Below are 25,025 nucleotides of genomic sequence, written 5' to 3'. Positions count from 1 at the left end.
GACATTTATTCCAGTGATTCAGAGCTGTGTACTCTGTACATAAAATTAAATATCACAACTATCCCTTTAAGTTACATATTGCTATTTTACAGAAGAAATCAGCCTGGTTGCTAGCTCATCTTCTACAAAGTCTCACTGGCAGCTTCTGGTAGAAACGAACAAAAAAGATTCCTGATTCCTTGTCAGGGGTACACTGAAGATATCAGACCATTGGATTTCTGCAGTCACTTTTAATACCTCACTAAAATCAAAGTTCTAAAACTTCAGTGTTTAATTTTGCTACCCTATGGAAGCCTCAATGAAATATTGTATATATTTCATATGATGTTAAGTAAAAACATCATAGTTGGTGGGGGAATGACTTTCAGTTTCTTTAGAACTTGTTATAAACCTTGCATTAAGTTTTTGACCTTGCAATTAATTATAATCCTTAAGGCATATGTTGTTTTGCCTTTTGTTGAGAGGTAAACTTGTTGGTAAGGCTAAAATCATACCTACCAGCTTTGTTTTGGCCTGCAGGAAGTTGTCAGCTTACAACAGAGAAATTGTCAGCATGTTCTGGTTCTGGTTTACTTCAACCTGCTGATTGTTTCTGACCCATGACCCAAGAAATGTGTGGTGTTTATATTTTTAATTCTCCTACTACCTCTTGTAAGAGGAAAAACAACAATACCTACATACTTACAGAAAAGAGAAAACAAAAACCAGAAACAAAAACACAGACAGTACTTGAGATTAAGGTTTAACTGGTCAAACTAAGAATCTAGGATTAACACTTTTGCAATCTTCAATTTCATCTAAGAATCTATCCTATAAAAATATTACACATGTACACAAAGATGCACAAACAGGTATGTTCTCTGCAGCACTGGGGAAATATTTAAAAAACTGGTAACACCCTAAACATCCATCAGTAGGAGAATAAATTAATTTTGAAATACTGTCCTGCAGCTGAAATATACATACAGATATGAGAGTGAGGATATGGAGCAACTGTAACTCTCATACACTGCTGGTAGAAGTGTAAAGGAAGTACAATCACTTTGGGAAACTATTTGGAGCTTCTAATACAATTAAACATATACCTGCCCTATGATTCAGTAATTCTACTCCCAGTTATTTTTCCAAGAAAAATGAGTGCTTATGTTCACAAAACAAGTTATACAAGATTGCTCATAGCAGCTGTATTCATAATAGCCCCAAACTGAACAACTCAATGCCTTTCATCAGAAAAATGGATAAACAAACTGTGGAATATTCACACAATGGAATACTACTTAGCAAAAAGGATAAGCTAACACTGAAATGCAGAACAACATAGGTAAATCTCAAAAATACTATGTTGAAGACAGACAAAAAATACGAAGTTTTATGATGATAGAAGTCAGGAAAGTGGTTACCTCTGGGGAGAGTTACTGACTAGAAAGGAAGATTTCCTGGGTGTGGAAATGTTTATATCTTGATCTGGGTAGTAGTCACTCAGGTGTGTGTGTGTGTGTATAGATAGATAGGTAGATAGATAGATAGATAGATTAAAGTCATCCAGTTGTAACATTTAAGATCAGTGCATTTTACATATGCAAATTATACTTAATAAAGTACAGTAGACCTTTGAACAAAGTAGGGCTTAGGGCTGCCAACCCTCTCTGCAACTAAAAAATCTAGGGATAACTTTTGACTCCCCAAAATTTAACTACTAATTGTCTACCATTGACCAGAATCCTTACCAACAACATGAACAGTCAATTAACACATATTTTGCATCTTAGATGTATTAAATATTATATTCTTACAACAAAGTAGGTTACAGAAAAGAAAATGTTTTTTCAAATTATCAGAAATCTCCAAAAAGTTTTCCAATATATTTACCAAAAAAAATCTGCATAGAAGTGGATCTGCACAGTCCAAACTCATGCTGTTCAAGGGTCAACTGTACTGGGAAGGAGGGAAGAAAGAAAGGAAGGAAGCACTGGGGGATCTGGGGGGAGTGGATGGAGGGATCAATGAATGAAGAGGTTCACTCAAAAAGTTACGAGAAAAGAAAAATTATTTTAAAGGGAATATGAGTTTAAGGAGGCTTATTACAGGGCAGTGGAGAGAGATTTTCTGTAGCTTTCTAAGTGCCCAGCACACTTCTCATACCTGATTTATAAAATACAGTACCTTAATTAATTCCAACTCAACTACAATATTGGTTTATGTAAATATAAACATGTGTTAGTGGGTACATTTTAGCAAAGCTCCTATTATGTGAATAAAAACTTTACTTCCCCGTAATATACCTAGGAGGAGACCCTAGATGAGAATTTAAGTAACTCACAAGTGATTTTATCAAAGCCAACAGCCTTCAGGAAAGCTTGCTCTCTGGATGCTAAGACCACTCTGTTCCTGAGCCCACAGCTGTTCTATCTTCCATGTAAAAGCTGGATAGTAAAATTAAACAGTGGAACTCAGAGACTTCAAACCTGAAAAGCCATCTGTTATAATCACCTAACCTATTATGCAGCACTGACAAACCGGGAAAGCAAGCAATGAACTTGGAAACACAGGGGAAATAAATATGAATAAATGTAGCAGAAATTATAGAATTTCTGTAGGGTGTAATGGTTTATAACGTGAAAAAATTATATCTATGATAGTTATGTCAATATGTTAAGATTCTCAGATGATGGTAAAACTCGAAACTTACCTTATTTTTCCTATTTTTAAAATTGTTTGAGTATTATATAACGAGGCAAAAATATTACTATCTTAATAGCTGGCACTAGAATTCTTCTTAAGGAGAAAATTGTCACTGTTTGGAAAAATAATTTGTTTCTCTGTATGTGGGGGTTGGTGGGAACTCAAGCAATTAAACAGATAGTTAAACTGTCTGGTCAGGTGAGGAAAAAAACTTTTTTGTTTTTGCTCCAGAATAGGAAAAGGGGAGAAAAGTGCCAGTGAGAACACATAGACTGGGAACTACATCAGGTGAAAGGCCAGAGGGCATGCTGATGACTGGAGAGGCAAAGGACATTTAGGAATAAGGATGCCTAATATTCAATGTGAAATAGTTTACACCACTGCTATGATGGTTTACCCTTCCTCCCACTCCCTGCACACCCTGAATCTCCAGTGATGTCTTCTACACTTACAGGGGAGTCATATGGGTACATTTTTGTGGAAACTGAGGAAAAGGATGTGTCTAGGCCAAGGTTTCTCAACCTGGGCACTCCTGACATGTGGGGCTGAATAATTCTTTATTGTAGGGGCTTTCCTATGCATTATAGGAAGTTTCAGCAGCATCCCTGGCCTCCACCCACTAGATGCCAATAGCACCCTCCCAGTCGTGACAACATAACACGTCTCTATGTGTTGCCAGTCCCCTGACAGACAAAACCACCCCAGTTGGGAACACAAGTTTAAGCCTACATGATCAGGACAGAGAGCATGTGTGGAAGCAGGGGAGCCTAAAAGGAAAGTGACCCTGAGAATGCATGTTTCTTGAGAATCATCCACATCTGGAGGAGATGTCTGGGCTTCCATGGGAGTAGATCATGCCTGGAGTTCAAATGATCTGGGCAGCCCACCTAACATCTACGCTTTACCTGCAATGAAGCTCAAATCGTTTTTACCAATTTTTAAAAAAATATTTTAACAAGTAAACAGAGAGAAGGAGAAGAGTAAACCTTTCATTTTTTCAAACTGAGAAGTAATGTAAAAACACTATGTTACACACAAAGCATTCTCTAAAAAGGTAAGAAACCCTTATCTTTCCTTATAGCAAGGAAGCTAATTTCCTCTCTTTCCTCCATAAAGTTTCTCGTAGAAATGATCACTGGCTTCTGATCTAAGGAAGGAAGAAAATGGAGGAGACCCTGAAAGAACCCCTATAGCCCTCCCCTAATTTAGAGAAGCAAGGGTGAACCACCAATGTAAGTAAAAGGCCACGTTTGGGAGTTTACCGATGGAGAGGCAGCTGGGGAAAAAAAGATCAACAGTAATTTCTCAAAAAGTTAAAAAAATTTTTTCAAACATTTATGTGGTGCTTCCTCACACCAGTAAAGATGGCCAACAGAGAAAAGACTAGGAACAACAAATTGCAGGCAAGAATGCAGAGAAAGGGGAACCCTCCTACGCTACTGGTAGGAATGTAAACTAGTTCAACCATTGTGGAAAGCGGTATGGGGGGTCTTCAAAAAACTAAAAATAGAAATACCATTTGACCCAGGAATTACACTCCTAGGAATTTACCCTAAGAATGCAGGACCCCAGTTTCAAAAAGACATATGTACCCCTATGTTTATTGCAGCACTATTTACAATAGCCAAGAAATGGAAGCAACCTAAGTGTCCATCAGTAGATGAATGGATAAAGAAGATGTGGTACATATACACAATGGAATATTGTTCAGCCATAAGAAGAAAACAAATCCTATCATTTGCAACAACATGAATGGAGCTAGAGGGTATTATGCTCAGTGAAATAAGCCAGGCAGAGAAAGACAAGTACCAAACGATTTCACTCATCTGTGGAGCATAAGAACAAAGCAAAAACTGAAGGAACAAAACAGCAGCAGACTCACAGAACCCAAGAATGGACTAACAGTTGCTGAAGGGAAAGGGACTGGGGAGGGTGAGTAGGAAGAGAGGGATAAGGGGGAAATAAGGGGCATTATGATTAGCACACATAATGTAGGGGGGTGGGCATGGGGAAGGCAGTATAGCACAGAGAAGACAAGTAGTGACTCTATAGCATCTTACTATGCTGATGCACACTGACTGTAATGGGGTATGTGGTGGGGACTCGATAATGGGGGTATCTAGTAACCACAATGTTGCTTAGGTGATTGTATATTAATGATAACAAAATAAAAAAACATTTATGTAGTGCTTAATATATGCCAGACACTATTCTAATTTAATTCTAATTATTTTTTCAAAAATTAATTCATTTATTCTTCATATAAATTAAGAGATAGGTACTATTTTCCTCCTTTTACAGATGAGAAAACTGAGGCTCAAAGTCAGACAGATAGTAAGAAAGTGGCAGTCAGGATTTGAATATAGGCAAAGTGAACACAAACAGGACCTACGAAAAACATTGAAATTCAAAAAGAAAAGACTATTTTGAAGAACCAGAAGAGATATCTCCCTCTGAACAGAAATGTTTATAAATTAAAGAACAGAAATGTTTAGAAAATTTCAATTCATATTCTGAACACCTAAAAAGTCATTATATTGATAAGCCAGAGCTTTACAGATGTAATGAAAATGAAACAAGGAATAAGGAAAGAATACATGGAAATTTAAAAAAAAATACCATAACAAAGTCAGTGACAGATAAAACAACAAAAGAAATGAAACATAGACAGTAGATCAGGGGTACAATATATGTATAATGTAAACTGCAGTATGACAGAATAGAACAGATGGAACAGAAGCAACAATAGTAAAAGAAAACCTTCCCGAGTTAAAAAGAGACCTGAGTCTATTGATTAAAAGGGTTCACTACATACTAGGCAACATTATTAAAAAGCCTAAGATCCTAACACTATCTAGTGACATTTTTCAGAGCAAAACATCCAGGCAAAAGGTGGGAAGAATGGTTACAAAAGAAATATATCAGGCTGGCATTAGACTTCTCCCCAAAACTCAAGGCCAGAAGATAATGGGACAACTTCTAGAGAATGAGTTGGGAGGAAGAAAAAGGAAGGGGAAGAATGTGACCCTAGAACGTTATGTCTACAGCTGTTTATATATAACTAGATATCCACGTTCTCTGGCAGGAGCTTCATTAAGTACAGTACCAAAGTATGCCTCCTGAGAAATTCACTATTATACTATAGATCATCACCTAATATGGCCTTATGCACTGTCCAATACAGTAGCCACTGTGGCTACTGAGAAGCGGAAATGTAGCTCGTGCAATTGAGGGACTGAATTTTTTTGTTTTATTTTAGTTCATTTAAATTTAAATAGCCACATGTGGGTAGTGCTACTATTTTAGCACAGTCTAAACATCTAAGAGATAAAATAGAGTTCAAGAATGAAAAAGCCGTAATACAAAAGTAAGCAATGAACAAGGTAACAGGAAAAATCTTATTATAGTTATGGTTTTAAAATATGCAAATGTCAAAAAATAATTCTTGTAGTATGATATATATAATAAAAACATTAATAATTCTCTGAGTTTAGAATCTCAGATTATACAGCAATTTCCCACTGCAGGAAAGAGCCAAAAGATACTGTTTCTTAATGTTGCTGATCAGAGGGATATGGTCCTTCTTTTCTTTTAAGCCATAAAGGTAAAATGACCAGTGGAATAAAACCAAGATATGCAACTTGTAAATTACTCAAAAGACAAAAAACTACAATGATTTAAGACAATGCTCAGAAGACCAGAGGAAGTGAAAAATTTAAGTGGAAAAATCAGTATACTAAAGTACACACACAATATGTATGTCCCAACTTTTAGAGTACATACATATAGCAAAAACTGAAAGAAATATGTGGAAATTTAACAACTGTTGACTATGGGTGACTGTATATCATTGTATGTTTTCTAAATTTTCTACAACAAGCATCATTACTTTTCTGATCAGAAAATTTTAGCGTAACAAAGGAAAAGAAGTATGGTCGTATTTCAACTTTAGTAATTCAACTGACAAGTAAGTTCACCTGCCTAAAAGAAAATCCAGCATGAAAATTTCAAGCAAAAAAAGACTTAGCAGCCAAAATGATACACTAAGTCCATGCCTAAAGGTTTGGGTACTGTGTTCACCAAGAAAGCCCTTCACATTTTCTTTTACACATATCTTAATTCCAACAAATTTGATTATCTGATGTTCCATTAGCATTGGGGATACAGATACACAGAGAGAGATGCAAAGCGATAGGCCTGACCTAACAGTAGGAAAAAAGTGACAAACGTAAAAATATAAAACAGACATAGAATCCACAAAGCAGGTCAGGGGCATTTAGAGCATAAACATCCCTAAACAGCTCAATATTATTTCTGTAAAGTATGATAATAGATATTCACTATATTAACTCTTGAGATAAAGTGTTCAAAGGCAGTCCCTTTGACTGGCTGGTTGAGGAACTGAGAAAAGTCCCTAATGCAGTGTACAAAAAGATTGATCACAAATGTTTCTAATAAAAAGTTAGAGTGCTTAAAGAGAATACCCTCAGCTATCCATAGCAACTCATACCTGTGAGTTCCACAGAGTTGGAGTTTTATTATATTAAAAAGGATTTTATGGTTGGCTGCATCGACCAATACAAAACTGGAGAACAATCTGGAAGGAAATGATTAATGACGGCTTCTTTCCAAGGAACTTTAAAAATAAGTAACCATAGGTATATCAGAATCAGTCAGTGTTAATGCAGCTATTGCTACAAAATGCAACTAGGTTGTGGATGTTTTGGCTTTAATCCAGATACCAAGCAGGATTTAGGTACTTTGTATGTAATTGGGGCCTATTGGCTATAAACGTAAAGCCACTAGGTCCTATTCCATCACATAGCACAAATTGTGAACCACAGAAATATTGATTTTACCTCCTTCGTACTTGCCTCTTGTGCTTCTGACATCAAAAGCACAGCTAGAAAGACAGGGAAGAAACTGATTATGTTTATATCTGTGGAACAAAGATTATGCAAACTGCCAGCACTCCACTGTTTTTGTTTTCAGTGTAGTTATCACAAAACAAAAAGGAAAAGATAACTTCTTCTGAAGCCTGATTATTTGAAAACAGACCTGAATGTTTCCTCCTCTTTCAATAAGGCAGTAAACACCCTTCATTTTCCTTATCTATGAAGTACTTATTTGCTGATATGGACTAGTTACTATTTCTATATGAGAGTTTGACAGAGTCTATCTGAGGAAGCTGTTTCCTGAGTTCTCTAGAAGCCTCTAACTGCTTTAACATTTGCCAAAAATCCAAGAAAGTTTAAAAAAAAATTCCACCTTCTACACCCCACCAAGTGCTGGCAGGAGATAATGACAGCCCTGTTAATGGTCCGTTAGCATTCTAACTTCTCCAAGTTTCTATTTATTGTTTGTTGCTTTTTCTTTTAAATAACCTTATTAGTTGCTTATTCCTGATTACAAAAGTAATACATGCAGGGCGGAGCCAGGATGGCGGCGTGAGTAGAGCAGTGGAAATCTCCTCCCAAAAACACATAGAGCTATGAAAATATAACAAAGAAAAATCTTCCTAAAATAGAGACCACAGGACACAGGACAACATCCAGACCACATCCACACCTGCAAGAACCCAGAGCCTTGCGAAGGGGGTAAGATACAAGCCCCGGCCCGGCGGGACCCGAGTGCCCTTCCCCCCGGCTCCCGGTGGGTGGAAAGAAACCGGAGCGGTTTTTCTTGGCGAGTGCTTTTTGGAAGCCTTAAAGGGACAGGGACCCCGTTGCTAGGGAGGCAGGGTGGCGGGACCGGTGAGCAGGTGCCTGGGACCGGCACCTGAGGACAAAGAATATCCCGCGTTTCTCCCTGCGGGACCGGCGGGCGGGTGCCTGAGACCGGCGCCTGAGGATGGAGGAAATCGCGCGTTTTTCCCCTTTTCTTTTCTTCTCTTTTTGGAAGCCTTAAAGGGACAGGGACCCCGGTGCTAGGGAGGCAGGGCGGCGGGACTGGTGAGCGGGTGCCTGGGACCGGCACCTGAGGACAAAGAATATCCCACGTTTTTCCCTGCGGGACCGGTGGGCGGGTGCCTGAAACGGCACTTGAGGACAGAGGAAATCGCGCGTTTTTCCCCTTTTTTTCTCTCTTTTTGGCGAGGGCATTTTGGAAGCCTTAAAGAGACAGGGACCCCGGTGCTAGGGAGGCAGGGCGGCGGGACTGGTGAGCGGGTGCCTGGGACCAGCGCCTGAGGACAAAGAATATCGAGCGTTCTTTCCCTGCGGGACCGGTGGGTGGGTGCTTTTTGGAAGCCTTGAAAGGACAGGGACCCTGGTGCTAGGGAGACAGGGCAGCAGGACCAGTGAGCGGGTGCCTAGGACCGGCACCTGAGGACAAAAAAAAAAAAAAAAATCGCGTGTTTTTTCCTTTTTTTTTCTTTCTGTTCCCTCTCTCATTGTTGCTGTTGTTGTTTTGGTTTGGAGAGTGCTTTTTGGAAGTCTTAAAGGGGCAGGACAGGTCACTTAGACCAGAGGCAGGGAATCTGGGGATCTCTGGGCACTCTAACCCCCTGGGCAGCAGGGAGCCCAGAGGCCCCTTACGGAGATAAATAGCCTCCCGGCCGCTCCCCCTCCAACGGGGCTCCACCATTTTGGAGGAACAGCCCCAGCCAGGCCAAGCCCACAGCAACAGCGGAGATAAACCCCATAGCAACTGGGCAGGAAGCAGAAGCCCTGTCTGCGCACAGCCGCCCAGCACAAGCCACTAGAGGTCGCTATTCTCCCAGGAGAAGGCCACAAACCAACAAGAAGGGAAGCTCTTCCAGCGGTCACTTGTACCAGCTCTGCAAACTATCTCTATCACCATGAAAAGGCAAAACTACAGGCAAAGATCACAGAGACAACACCTGAGAGGGAGACAGACCTAACTAGTCCTCCTGAAAAAGAATTCAAAATAAAAATCATGAACATGCTGACAGAGATGCAGAGAAAAATGCAAGAGCAATGGGATGAGATGCAGAGAAAAATGCAAGAGCAGTGGGATGAGATGCAGAGAAAAATGCAAGAGCAGTGGGATGAAGTCCGGAAGGAGATCACAGATGTCAGGAAAGAGATCACAGAAGTGAAACAATCCCTGGAAGGATTTATAAGCAGAATGGATAAGATGCAAGAGGCCATTGAAGGACTAGAAGCCAGAGAACAGGAACGTATAGAAGCTGACATAGAGAGAGATAAAAGGATCTCCAAGAATGAAACAACACTAAGAGAAATATGTGACCAAGCCAAAAGGAATAATATTCGTATTATAGGGATACCAGAAGAAGAAGAAAGAGGAAAAGGGATAGAAAGTCTCTTTGAAGAAATAATTGCTGAAAACTTCCCCAAACTGGGGGAGGAAATAATCGAACAGACCATGGAATTACACAGAACTCCCAACAGAAAGGATCCAAGGAGGACAACACCAAGACACATAGTAATTAAAATGGCAAGGATCAAGGACAAGGAAAGAGTTTTAAAGGCAGCTAGAGAGAAAAAGGTCACCTATAAAGGAAAACCCATCAGGCTAACATCAGACTTCTCGACAGAAACCCTACAGGCCAGAAGAGAATGGCATGATATACTTAATGCAATGAAACAGAAGGGCCTTGAACCAAGGATACTGTATCCAGCACAACTATCATTTAAATATGATGGCGGGATTAAACAATTCCCAGACAAGCAAAAGCTGAGGGAATTTGCTTCCCACAAACCAGTTCTACAGGGCATCCTACAGGGACTGCTCTAGATGGGAGCACCCCTAAAAAGAGCACAGAACAAAACACACAACATATGAAGAATGGAGGAGGAGGAATAAGAAGGGAGAGAAGAAAAGAATCTCCAGACAGTGTATATAACACCTCAATAAGCGAGCTAAGTTAGGCAGTAAGATACTAAAGAAGCTAACCTTGAACCTTTGGTAACCACGAATCTAAAGCCTGCAATGGCAATAAGTACATATCTCTCAATAGTCACCCTAAATGTAAATGGACTTAATGCACCAATCAAAAGACATAGAGTAATAGAATGGATAAAAAAGCAAGACCCATCTATATGCTGCTTACAAGAAACTCACCTTAAACCCAAAGATAAGCATAGACTAAAAGTCAAGGGATGGAAAAACATATTTCAGGCAAACAACAGTGAGAAGAAAGCAGGGGTTGCAGTACTAATATCAGACAAAATAGACTTCAAAACAAAGAAAGTAACAAGAGATAAAGAAGGATACTACATAATGATAAAGGGCTCAGTCCAACAAGAGGATATAACCATTCTAAATATATATGCACCCAATACAGGAGCACCAGCATATGTGAAGCAAATACTAACAGAACTAAAGAGGGAAATAGACTGCAATGCATTCATTGTAGGAGACTTCAACACACCACTCACCCCAAAGGATAGATCCACCGGGCAGAAAATAAGTAAAGACACACAGGCACTGAACAACACACTAGAACAGATGGACCTAATAGACATCTATAGAATTCTACATCCAAAAGCAACAGGATATACATTCTTCTCAAGTGCACATGGAACATTCTCCAGAATAGACCACATACTAGCTCACAAAAAGAGCCTCAGTAAATTCCAAAATATTGAAATTCTACCAACCAATTTTTCAGACCACAAAGGTATGAAAGTAGAAATAAATTCTACAAAGAAAACAAAAAGGCTCACAAACACATGGAGGCTTAACAACATGCTACTAAATAATCAATGGATCAATGAACAAATCAAAATAGAGATCAAGGAATATATAGAAACAAATGACAACAACAACACTAAGCCCCAATTTCTGTGGGATGCAGTGAAAGCAGTCTTAAGAGGAAAGTATATAGCAATCCAGGCACACTTGAAGAAGGAAGAACAATCCCAAATGAATAGTCTAACATCACAATTATTAAAACTGGAAAAAGAAGAACAAATGAGGCCTAAAGTCAGCAGAAGGAGGGACATAATAAAGATTAGAGAAGAAATAAACAAAATTGAGAAGAATAAAACAATAGCAAAAATCAACGAAACCAAGAGCTGGTTCTTCGAGAAAATAAACAAAATAGATAAGCCTCTAGCCCAACTTATTAAGAGAAAAAGAGAGTCAACACAAATCAACATAATCAGAAATGAGAATGGAAAAATCACGACAGACTCCACAGAAATACAAAGAATTATTAAAGACTACTATGAAAACCTATATGCCAACAAGCTGGAAAACCTAGAAGAAATGGACAACTTCCTAGAAAAATACAACCTCCCAAGACTGACCAAGGAAGAAACACAAAAGTTAAACAAACCAATTACGAGCAAAGAAATTGAAACAGTAATCAAAAAACTACCCAAGAACAAAACCCCGGGGCCGGACGGATTTACCTCGGAATTTTATCAGACACACAGAGAAGACATAATACCCATTCTCCTTAAAGTGTTCCACAAAATAGAAGAAGAGGGAATACTCCCAAACTCATTCTATGAGGCCAACATCAACCTAATACCAAAACCAGGCAAAGACCCCACCAAAAAAGAAAATTACAGACCAATATCCCTGATGAATGTAGATGCAAAAATACTCAATAAAATATTAGCAAACAGAATTCAACAGTATATCAAAAGGATCATACACCATGACCAAGTGGGGTTCATCCCAGGGATGCAAGGATGGTACAACATTCGAAAATCCATCAACATCATCCACCACATCAACAAAAAGAAAGACAAAAACCACATGATCATCTCCATAGATGCTGAAAAAGCATTTGACAAAATTCAACATCCATTCATGATAAAAACTCTCAGCAAAATGGGAATAGAGGGCAAGTACCTCAACATAATAAAGGCCATATATGATAAACCCACAGCCAGCATTATACTGAACAGTGAGAAGCTGAAAGCATTTTCTCTGAGATCGGGAACCAGACAGGGATGCCCACTCTCCCCACTGCTATTTAACATAGTACTGGAGGTCCTAGCCACGGCAATCAGACAAAACAAAGAAATACAAGGAATCCAGATTGGTAAAGAAGAAGTTAAACTGTCACTATTTGCAGATGATATGATACTGTACATAAAAAACCCTAAAGACTCTACTCCAAAACTACTAGAACTGATATTGGAATACAGCAAAGTTGCAGGATACAAAATTAACACACAGAAATCTGTAGCTTTCCTATACACTAACAACGAATCAATAGAAAGAGAAATCAGGAAAACAATTCCATTCACCATTGCATCAAAAAGAATAAAATACCTAGGAATAAACCTAACCAAAGAAGTGAAAGACTTATACTCTGAAAACTGCAAGTCACTCTGAAGAGAAATTAAAGGGGACACTAATAAATGGAAATTCATCCCATGCTCACGGCTAGGAAGAATTAATATCGTCAAAATGGCCATCCTGCCCAAAGCAATATACAGATTTGATGCAATCCCTCTCAAATTACCAGCAACATTCTTCAATGAATTGGAACAAATAATTCAAACATTCATATGGAAACACCAAAGACCCCGAATAGCCAAAGCAATCCTGAAAAAGAAGAATAAAGTAGGGGGGATCTCACTCCCCAACTTCAAGCTCTACTACAAAGCCATAGTAATCAAGACAATTTGGTACTGGCACAAGAACAGAGCCACAGACCAGTGGAACAGATTAGAGACCCCAGAAATTAACCCAAACATATATGGTCAATTAATATTTGATAAAGGAGCCATGGACATACAATGGCAAAATGACAGTCTCTTCAACAGATGGTGCTGGCAAAACTGGACAGCTACATGTAGGAGAATGAAACTGGACCATTGTCTAACCCCATATACAAAGGTAAATTCAAAATGGATCAAAGACCTGAATGTAAGTCATGAAACCATTAAACTCTTGGAAAAAAACATAGGCAAAAACCTCTTAGACATAAACATGAGTGACCTCTTCTTGAACATATCTCCCTGGGCAAGGAAAACAACAGCAAAAATGAGCAAGTGGGACTACATTAAGCTGAAAAGCTTCTGCACAGTGAAAGACACCATCAATAGAACAAAAAGGAACCCTACAGTATGGGAGAATATATTTGAAAATGACAGATCCGATAAAGGCTTGACGTCCAGAATATATAAAGAGCTCACACGCCTCAACAAACAAAAAACAAATAACCCAATTAAAAAATGGGCAGAGGAACTGAACAGACAGTTCTCTAAAAAAGAAATACAGATGGCCAAGAGACACATGAAAAGATGCTCCACATCACTAATTATCAGAGAAATGCAAATTAAAACTACAATGAGGTATCACCTCACACCAGTAAGGATAGCTGCCATCCAAAAGACAAACAACAACAAATGTTGGCGAGGCTGTGGAGAAAGGGGAACCCTCCTACACTGCTGGTGGGAATGTAAATTAGTTCAACCATTGTGGAAAGCAGTTTGGAGGTTCATCAAAATGCTCAAAACAGACCTACCTTTTGACCCAGGAATCCCACTCCTAGGAATTTACCCTAAGAACGCAGCAATCAAGTTTGAGAAAGACAGATGCACCCCTATGTTTATCGCAGCACTATTTACAATAGCCAAGAATTGGAAGCAACCTAAATGTCCATCGGTAGATGAATGGATAAAGAAGATGTGGTACATATACACAATGGAATACTACTCAGCCATAAGAAGTGGAAAAATCCAACCATTTGCAGCAACATGGATGGAGCTGGAGAGTATTATGCTCAGTGAAATAAGCCAAGCGGAGAAAGAGAAATACCAAATGATGTCACTCATCTGAGGAGTATAGGAACAAAGGAAAAACTGAAGGAACAAAACAGCAGCAGAATTACAGAACCCAAAAATGGACTAACAGGTACCAAAGGGAAAGGAACTGGGGAGGATGGGTGGGCAGGGAGGGATGGAGGGGGGAAGAAGAAGGGGGGTATTAAGATTAGCATGCATGGCGGGGAGGGAGAAAGGGGAGGATGGGCTGCACAACACAGAGAGGACAAGTAGTGACTCTACAACATTTTGCTAAGCTGATGGACTGTAACCATAATGTGGTTGTTAGGGGGGACCTGATATAGGGGAGAGCATAGTAAACATAGTATTCTTCATGTAAGTGTAGATTAAAAATTTAAAAAAAAAAAAAAAAGAAAGAAAGAAAGAAAGAAAAGGGGGATTACTCCTTGACAGGATAAAACTATTGGTAAATCAAAGATCAACGCATGCTTTAAATATCCTTAATGTTGATCACTTAAAGGGTGTCAGATGATCAGCTATGGAGGTACTCTTTTCTGATAATATTCCTTTCTCTTAATTAAAAAAAAAAAAAAAAGCAGTTACTGTGTGCTGACCTCCAATGAGTTCTGCACAGTGGTATAGAGGGCATGTCAAAGTGTGGGCAAAGGGTCTGTTTGTTTCTATGCAGAAGATCAAAGCCTAGCTTGGATACCCAGAAAATGAACTAAGATACGATATGAGGAGGAGCTTCCGGCATCAGCACTCTCTGGAGGACCTGTGCCGGGGGATGATCATCAAAAAGCCTCCACAGGTATCCGGACGATGCTGCGGTTGTGGCTGCATCCAGCCCACCGTCTCCTGGACTTGCCATAGGAATGAGGAGGGAGATGTCTAGGCTGGCATGTGCATACAGTGAGACAACGAATTTGACCGGATCTGTACTGTTGGAACTCAACCAGGAGTTGGGAGGGGTGCAAGTTGTAGCACTCCAAAATCTCATGACTATAGACTATCTATGGTTCAAAGAACATATGGGATGTGAACAGATCCCAGAAATGGGCTGCTTTAATTTGTCTGATGGTTCAAGTACAGTTGGACAATATCCATCATATCATAGATAAATTTTCACAAATGCCTAGGGTGCCTAAATGGTTTTCTTGGCTTCACTGGAGATGGATGGTAATTACAGATTTGTTTTGTTTATGTCACCGTATTCCTATTATGTTAATATGTGTGTGCAAATTAGTTAGTAGTTAAAAACCTATACATACTTAAGGTACTATACAAGAAGATATGTCAAAGAAATAATCAATCCTCCCATGTTTCCTTCATATGCTACATCTATAGCTTTTCTTCTTCCTTCCTAATTACAACCCTTAAATAGAATTCGTGCCTCATATCGAATTTACCGAGTATCATAATTCCTCCAGATACCTCGAGACAAGTGCTGGGCATAGAAGCCACAGGGCATAAATCTGCAAAGAAGTAAAAAGCTAACCTTTGCAAACAATATGGCTTCTCTCTCACTTACCAACTCTACATTTCCCTGTATGGCCCCGGAAGATGACTGGTTAGCCAGAGACGGGTAAGATTCCTCAAGGGAGGAACAACCTAAGACAGGCACAGTCGCAGGGGGGCCATCAGGTGAGAATTTGGGGATCAACAGAGGTGAGGCTCAGAACCTCACCCCCCCTGCTTTGAGAGAAATCTTCTGCATCCATGGATGTCTTGCTGCCCTTGTCTAGCCTGGATTAATACTTAGTCCATAGGCACACACCTGATCATCTGATCATCTACATTTGCCCTCTTACAGCACTAAACTATGTCTTCTACCTTTATCTTGCATCTACCTACCATTTCAGCATTTTATTAAAAATAAAAATAATAATAATAATAATAGGAGAAATGTAGGATCAACATATAAATCAAGTACAAAAATCAAACGAATATTCATATTTGACCTGATTGTTTATAGGTCATAATGCATGATCAAAACCAAAAGTTTCTGTGATGAATGCCCTTGTACTGTTCACCATGTAAGAATTTATTCACTATGTAAGAATTCGTTCACCATGTAAGAACTTGTTCGTTATGCTTCAGAAGATTGGAGACTGACGAGAATTAGGCTTGAGATGGATTAATGATTGTACATTGAGCGTTGACCCCCCTATACTGAATTTTATTGTTGTTAACAACCATTTGATCAATAAATATGAGAGATGCCCTCTCAAAAAAAAAAAGTAATACATGGTCATTGTCACAGTTCAAACATGAAGATATATGAAATATAATGAATAATTTCTCTCTCCCCTACCCTCTCACTCCACTCTCAAGGAAAGCAATGTTAAGAGCTTGGTGTATATTCTTTCTTACTTATTTCCAGACTTACACAAACATATATAATACATGGAAGTGTTTTTGGTTTCTTTTTTGTTTTCAAAGAAAAATGGAATATTATATATTTTATTGTGCACCTTGCTTTTTAGTCTTAAAAATGTTACACTTTCCATGAGAGCACATAGAGATCCATCACATCTTTTTTAATGGCTGTAAAATATACCATAAGATGGATAATTTATTCAAAGCATTCACCCACCTTCCTCAACTCATGGACACTTAGGATGGATCTTTGTACATAGACCTTTATGTTATTTCAGTAACACAGATTCCTGGAAGTGGAGTTTCTGGGTCAAATGAAATATTTTCAAATGTTTAAAATTTTATCCTTAATTTTAGGTCCTCAGACTTCCTGTTCCCTTCTTCATTATGCAAAATTTTGGCATAAGCATTTCACAGTGCTTTGCATATTTTATTTTTAAATGCACACATATTATGTCAAAAAAACTCCCATCACTTATTCTTATGTAGTTATAAATAAATAAATGCTTAAGTTATGACTGTGATGGCCAACGTTAAATCACTGTGCAAATGCTTATGCCTTGGTTTATGAAAGCAGTAATTCATTGTGAAAACTCCACCCCGACGGCCATGTGGCAGCACTGAAGTGGCAGCTCTGTCACCCTGCAACTCCCTCCACTGAGTGACAATATAGAGATCAAGACCTACATATTCTCTAATTGTAACAGTTTACCTTAAAAAAGTGTTTGTGTGTTGGGGAGACAAGTAAACAGCAACAGATGATAAATTGATAGTGATCATGGGTTTCTAATATCCATAAATTATTTGTAGTGCAGTGAATAATTCTGCTGGACTACACCAGAAACTGTGTTCCATAAAAAACAAAATCTACATAGCCAATAAATTGCTATGATTACATGAACCTTTCAGAAACATACCCTCAAAAACATTTTTTCAATAGAATGGTTGACTCCCATTTTTACATTTTTTCTCTACTTCAGATTCAGACGCTAATTGCAAACTTAAAAAAAAAGCCTTAAAGAACTACATTAACCAGTGAAGCTCCTTAAAATTTAATCTCAGACTCCTCGGTATATTCCAAAGACAGGAGCACCAACAGAGATTGTTAAGACACAGCAAGTCTGATACAGAAGTTTGTGACATGCAATTAATCTCCATTCATACCCTGCTCTACTTGTCAGCAAACAAAGGTTCTGTTTTAGGAGATCTGAAGACTTCAATTAAAAACAGTTAGCTAACAAGAACATAATCTAAATTAAAGGAAACTGGCAGGTGCAGAAATGAGTTGTTCACCAAAGTGTCAGTTTTGAACAATAAAGAACTGCACATCAAAAATGTTGAAGGAGTAGGTTTCATTGTAAGTCTGAAAATGTAAAGGAATTTTTTTTTCGACCAATGGTGCACACAAAATGGAAGTATAGATTAACAAGCTTGCAGAATAGGTTTCCTCTCATCAAACGACAGATACCGATGAAAAGAATCACTTTATATCTTTTAAATGCAAGGGCAGAATTAAACTTTTTGCTACCATTCCTTCTCTCCTGGAAACCAGACACTCACAGCCCCCTTTAACATTGAACATGGAACCAACACATAGGGAAAGATTGGATTGTTTCATAGACAGCCAGATACTCTTCTACCCTGCAAATACTTTTCTACTCTGAAAGTTTATATTTACTCAGGTCATAAGTGAAATGGATTTTAGAAACTTCACCTCAAAAGAAATACCTAGTTGACAGGTTTTACATAGAAGCAATCCAGAATGGAAACTGTGCTACAAACAGAGACCAAAAGGACTTGCCAAATATTTGATTAGGAAGCATTATACCAAGATAACAAGGTAATGGAGATACAAAACCAATTAAATTGAGACAAACTGAAAAAAATACTGCTTGCCAAAAGTATGACCGGCCCAAAGCAGGCCATCTGTTAAATATGTGTCAAAAATGTCACTTAGATGCCAAAAGGCTTAATTCTGAGCAGTTTCCTCCTGGGACCCTTATGTAAGCATGGATTCCAGACTTCTGTCCTTCCTGGAAGGTCAGTTACAGGAAAATTAGTTACTTTCGCCAGAAAAAGTGTGAACCAAGCAGTTGATATCGCCCATTAGCGAAGAGTCTCCCTCCAGTGCTAGAAGGATGTGTTTGCTGAGCATGGCCTTTGCTCTTTAAAAGGACTGCTTAGGCACTGTAGGTTGAACACACAACAAAGGGACACTTGTAGAGAAGCAAGAAAACTAACACTGAGTACCAGCCTGCCCCAGGGGGGTAACGAGACCCCCAGAAGTCTGCAGGCTGGCAAGGCAGGTGTGGGGTGTCGGCGCAGACGAGAACTCCACTAACCCCCAGGCCATGGCTGACAGGACCCCATGAGCCCCTCAGAGCCCCCTTGAGAGCCTCAGGGAGCCCTAAGCGGGAAGGTGAGGGTCTTCTGCGAGAGGTCACGGGGTCAGGCCTGGGAAGGCAGGAGGCTGGGACCTACAGAGAACGGGGGTGTCCTGAGGAGAAAGGGAGAGGCTGTAGACCAGGCCGGGTGGCAGGGCGGCCCAAGAACCTGGCCTGAAGTTGTTCAGAAGCCTGGGAGGTGCAGTGGACGGGTGGAGAGGCCTTGAGGAAAAAGAAAATGTGGAACTGATCGGAGTGAACGGGGACGCTGAAGTGAGTGAAAATCTGGCTTAGCAGAGTTGAGGGTCTACACGCCTTGAGGTTCTAGAAGGTGGCAGCGATGGAACTGAAAGGAGAACCCGCCTTGGGAGCCCCTGGCGTCTCCCTTCCTGCCCTCAGCCCAGCACCTGGGGGCCTTCCGGGTGGGGTCAGGGCCGGGGCCTGGGGCCGGGCCAGGGCGTTACCTTCCAGGAGCCAACGGATCTCCTCGGGGAAAGCGACGGCCTGCATTTGGCGGGAGTGGGGCCGTGAAGGCCCGGCGCCGCGACCGGCGGGCTGGAAGGCGGCGGACCGCGCGGCGGAGGCACCTGCACCTCTGTAGCCGCCCGCAGCCGCCGCGGGCGGGGCCGCAGGGCGGGGCCGCGGGCCCGGGGCGCGCTCAGGAAGTGGCGCGCGCGGCGGCGGGGGCCGCGCCCCGGGGCGTGGGGACACCTGGCGCGGTGTCCGCGCTCCTCTCGCGGGCCAGGGGTGCAGAGCTGGCGGGCGGGGAGCCCGCGCTACGCGGGGCGGAGGCGGTGCCGCTGCAGACCCCCCACGCCCACGAAAAGGCTTCGGGCGACTCAAAGGACCTCGTCTACTTGGGAGGCTTCCCACCCTAAGCACTGGACAGTTGGGCTCAACGGGCAAGTTCAAAAACCACGGTCGTGCCCAAAATGGGCGTGGAGAGGCGGAATCCGAGGAAGAGGTTAGTCCCCAGCACGCTTCGCAGCGCTCAGTTCCCGATCCAGGTCCACGTCCACGCCCGGAACGGGGGCAGAACGCTCGCTCCCTCAGGCAAAGCGGGATGGTTAACGGGAATGGCCCATAGTCCCCATAAATGATACAAAGCCACCAACGTTTGGGGGAAGCAGCGCAGCATGGCTGCAATAGACACAGTTCCTTCTCTCCTGGAAACCAGACACTCACAGCCCCCTTTAACATTGAACATGGAACCAACACATAGGGAAAGATAGGATTGTTTCTTAGACAGCCAGATACTCTTCTACCCTGCAAATACTTTTCTACTCTGAAAGTTTATATTTACTCAGGTCATAAGGTGCCCCTTCCTCCCCAAGGCTGAAAGGATGTGAGAAAAGGAAGGGGTAACCTGGGGAGAAAGCTTGAGGGAAAGGGGAGCCAAGCCCTTTCTCTCTAAGAGCTGACAAAGGCAGGAAAGGACAAGATCACAAAATATCTCTCCCTCCCATTCAAAGTACAGGTGTCAGTGTCCCAGTTGTCCTGTGGTGCTGAATGTAACAATGCAAGATGTTACTATTGGGTGGAGCTGGGTAAAAGGTAGACAGGATTGCTTTGTATTTTTTGTCATTAATTCTTACCTCAAAATAGTTTTGTTTTAAAGCCTAATAGGCCAAGTGGCATGAAAAAGGCCGTAAATGCCATGAGCCATAAAAGGAGGGAGGTGGAGGGAGGTGAGTATAACAAAAGGAGGGGCTTGCTGCTGTGCGTGTGTTTAATGGTGCATGTGCACTTACTTGAGAAGGGCTCAGAACACACCAGACTTTGAAGGGGCAGGAGGGCCCTCAAGGTGGAACACAACCAGAGTAAACAAAAATGGAAAAACCTTCTCCTGCTTGAGGAACAGCTAAGAACCTTCTTTCCTGAATGATGTAGAGAAATTACGGTTGTCAAGAAAAAATGAAACTATTGTGAAGGGACTTGAAAGTCAGAATGAGGATTTTGAACTCAGTTGCGTGTGCATTGGGAAGCCATGGACAATTTTTGGGCTGGGTGTGACCTAACATGAGCCCCTGTGTAGTTGTGATCTCATCCATCACTTCATTTCTACCATTTTCCTTCTTGGTGAAAATGGATTTTCTCTTCTCAGACTCCACCTACAGGATATGTGGGGAGGATGGAAGGGGGAAGAAAGAAGACACAGGGAAGATGGCTGAAGTGGTTTTTACAGTAGCCTCTGGGGAAATAATGACAGAACTATTGATATGGGGACAGGAGCCCCGAGGAGAAACTGTCCAGAAAGATCTGGGGTAGCAGGGTCTACCTCACGGCATAGTTTCCCCTCCAGAGATACAGTCTTAAGGTTGGGAGCATGATCCTTTAAGGACTGTAGTAGATTTGAGCCATCTTTATGTGTCCATGTCCTGCAGCGTGAAGAGGAATGGTGCCCTGGTGGCAGGGTCACATGACCGACCCCCAGGTTGCAGCAGATTGGCGTTTGAGGGGGACAGAGGTTGGCAATAGTCTATGGGGAATCTGGCTCCTGCTGCTCCTCCTTCTTGCCCTGGGAAAGCTAACAACAGGCAGGCTGCCTCCTCCAGGCTCTGGAGCAAATACCAGATCCCTGCTGGCGCATTTTTACCACACTCGCTACACCTTTAAGATTGTAGCTGCTCTGGAATCAGTTTTGAGCACTCATGACATGTTAAAAAGCAAGGAAGGAGATAGGGAAACTCTCTGTACTATCGTTGCAATTTTTCTATAAATCCCAAACTCCTAGAAACAGCAAGGAAAACAAAATCCCTCCTATATGTAATCCCAGCACATTATCTTGCTTTCCCTCTCAGCAGTGGGACAAAATTTACCAACCTTCCCCTCTTCTTCAGGGATATTTGTCAGATATAATACAGGCTACAAGCTAATAAGTTGCTTGATAAAGAGCAGTAATCCCAGGTCGTTGCCCATCCTCTCGGGCCTCACTGCTTGTCATAGTTTACTCATACCGAGGGAAGCAGCAGAAACTCATGGCATCCGTATTCTACATCCATTCTGTGCTTTAGAGAGACAAGGGCAGAGGGAGGTGCAGAGCTGGGTAGTGTGCAGGGGAGACTGGCAGATTCCAGTACGGCATTGTGTTGCATCAAGGGTCCTCATTGCAGACAGAAACCTGCCTCCACACATGAGTGCAGCCCCTCCTTCCTCATCTGAGGACCCTGGTTCAGCAGTCAGTCTCACTCCTTAATGACATTCTGTTAAATGGACAAATTCCTTTGAAGTCATGTCCTTCTTTGAAATCCAATTTCGCATGAAGCCCCGTCTGATTGGGGGTAGCCATGGAAACCACACCGAGGAGTCTTAGAGGAGGTGGAGAGAGGCAATGCAAAACGTGATAGTCAAGAGTCTTTCACTGCTCTGTCGGAAATATCAAAGGGATCTGGAGAGGTTGGCAGCAGATGAGTCCCGGCCAGGGGCCTGTTCTGTGTGGCTGGGTACCATGTGGCTGTCATGGAAGTAAGCAGCCAGCTGTCTCTGCACACAGGCAGGGGGATGGAGCAGAATACACAAATCCCAGATCTGTCTGCCTCCCTCCTCTTCCCATCCCCCCAACCCTAATTCCAGCAAGATCTTAGCATCCCCTGCTTAGCAGCCTGCCCCTTAAAGGCAAACAACAAAAGAATGACAAGGTTAGAATACAAGGCCCTCACAGATAAGCGGTGCTTTGGAGCACAGGCCCTGAAATTAATCTGAAATTCCTTGTAATTAGATAAGATAAGGATATCTAAAGAGATACAGAGCAGCCGGGAATGGAGTCCTGCAGCACAACATGCAGAAAATACACCGTCTGGTCCACTGGGGCCCCTCACACACTGTCAGCAGACTGAAGACACAGAAAACAGGGCCCATGCCAGCCTCTGGGCTGCTTGGAGATGCTGTCTACATGTTCTCATGCCAGGTGGGCACTCACTAAATATGCATCCGTGGGGTGTTCAGAGGGCTCGATCAAGAAGAAACAAAAGCATCTGGCACCCAGAATGGCACGGGGTAGAGCCAACTGCAAGCAAACCGGGAGCCGGCTGGCATTGCTTAGCCCTGGGTGAAATGGATCTGGAGAGGAGACTGTGGAGGGCAGGCTCTTGGGCTTTATTCTGAGCTGGTTATTGATCCCTGGATGCTGGGTCACGACACGGGCAGAGCTGACGTCTGCCCTGTGCATGTGCGGCTGCTGCATCTCAGCCCCTTGGTCCCAACCCCATCAACTGGGTTTATTGACTCTTTTATTGACGATGCTGGGGCCTAATGAGGACAAGAGCTGCACACTTCATTAAGGACTGTGGGAGGAGAGATGATGCATCCTGCCGGTGCCAAAAACCAAACTCACTGTGAGCTTTGCCCCAGAAGCAAAGCCTCATGCCACCCCTGAGGCACAGGAGATGGACGCAAGGTGTTCACTTGGACGCATCACTTCAGTGGTCTTAAAATAAAGGGTTTCCACAGCTTGCCAGAAGGCTTGCTCTTACTAATTAGCTAAGCTTTTGACTTAGAAGTGTCCTGTTATACACACACTCACACAAATGCACTCTGGTGGTCTCCCCTTCCAGCTCACACTTCCACATTCTCTGCACTGATACATACAGCAAAGTAAGCACGTTCTCATATCACATCAGGGAACCAAAGCAGGTTCTCAGTGCAGCAGTCTCAGAACAGAATGAGGGACTATTAGAACTTAAAGAATCTTCAAGGTGATCAAAGTCAAGATGATCACCTTTTTTGTTCTTTTTCTTATCTTCCTATCACTGTTCTTATGTTTTCCCTATATTTCCCAATCACACTTTTCTTTTTTTATCTTCTCTGCCTATCTCTTAGACCACATTAGACTTCCCCCATGGGCTCTGCTGAACCCTGCAGAGGCCCTAAAGACCAAAGAGGTTGCTGACTCTGACATTCGCTGTCTTTGATTGGCTCTCTTGGGAATCTGAAGTGCAGGGGGTGGGGCCACAGAGAATGTGTCAGCTGTAGCCAGATGAGGCTGTGCGCTCTCTGAGGGACATGTGCAGGCAGTCTATGCGGTTAATCAGCATTGGAGACAGTTGGGGCCAAGGCCAATTTTTAGGCTAGATATTTGCAGACCTGGTAACTTTGGAAAATTGTATAGGAGTAATCATTTCTTTTGGAGGTGAATATGAGAGTGAAGATGAGTAATATAGGGATAGCAATTTTTGAAGGTCAAACTGGCTTCCTTCGGTTTCATCTCTTATTTCAAAGGTAAAAGTTTGAGCTCCATAAGCACCCTTCCTTTATTTCGGCCTTTTCCTCTTCCTCACTTGACTACAGGTCTTAGAATTCAGAAATGGGGCTGGGGGATTCAAGTGAGAGAAGGAGCAGTTACTCAGAATCTGATTGAAAGTTCTGGCCAGCATGGCACACATACACACAAGCTTTGGAGGAATTTTCACACTAAGAGGAGCTGATGTCATCTGACTAGAACTGCCAGTATCCACAATTACAAACAGAAACCCTATCTGAAGGTAGAGATAATACCAGCAATGGCTGATTATTTCAATGTTAAGAAACTGGGTAAAAATGCCTTTCCTCTAATGGACATCTTATGTGTAACAACTTTATGTCCCCAAAATACATTCTTTCCTTGCCTTCAGAATCGTATCAGTGTCAACTTTGGCTTTTGCTTTCCAAGTGTCTGTTCCCCAACATCCCTGGGCTTCCCTTCCAGCAGCATCTTCTACCAGCATAAACCACGCTCTCTTCCATATACAAGACAGCACTCCGAGTCCCTGATGTGTTGCTTTCAAGCTTTCCTTTTCCTTCTCTTCTAAAGGATGGATCGTCCCTCCTTCATTCTTCCTCTAGAATTCATGATCCCACCTTTCCCACCACCTTTTAGATCTTCGATCTCACATTCTTTTTGCATCTTCAGACTTTCCCTCTGTCTGCT

At 41.7% G+C, this 25,025-nt stretch overlaps 1 protein-coding gene across 5 annotated transcripts in view; it reads right to left on the bottom strand.

The window, feature by feature from the left end:
• The window catches only part of SKAP1 (src kinase associated phosphoprotein 1), a 267,533-nt gene extending 247,188 nt beyond the window's left edge, over positions 1 to 20,345 (bottom strand). Inside the window, exon 1 of one of the 5 annotated variants that reach the window (XR_005056207.2) lies at positions 19,585 to 20,345. Coding sequence is in view for 1 of the 5 variants with exons in the window: in XM_036999074.2 (XP_036854969.2) it covers positions 19,585 to 20,320 (736 nt within the window). In the remaining 4 variants the exon portion in view is untranslated. The remainder of the gene's footprint in view (positions 1 to 19,584) is intronic. The other 4 variants (XR_005056206.2, XM_036999074.2, XM_073235492.1 and 1 more) reach the window with 4 other exon arrangements.
• Between the last annotated feature and the right edge of the window lie 4,680 nt (positions 20,346 to 25,025).

Source organism: Manis javanica, chromosome 4 (assembly GCF_040802235.1).
Source record: "Manis javanica isolate MJ-LG chromosome 4, MJ_LKY, whole genome shotgun sequence".
Classification (NCBI taxonomy): Eukaryota; Metazoa; Chordata; class Mammalia; order Pholidota; family Manidae; genus Manis; species Manis javanica.
This window is presented reverse-complemented; position numbering and strand designations above follow the sequence as displayed.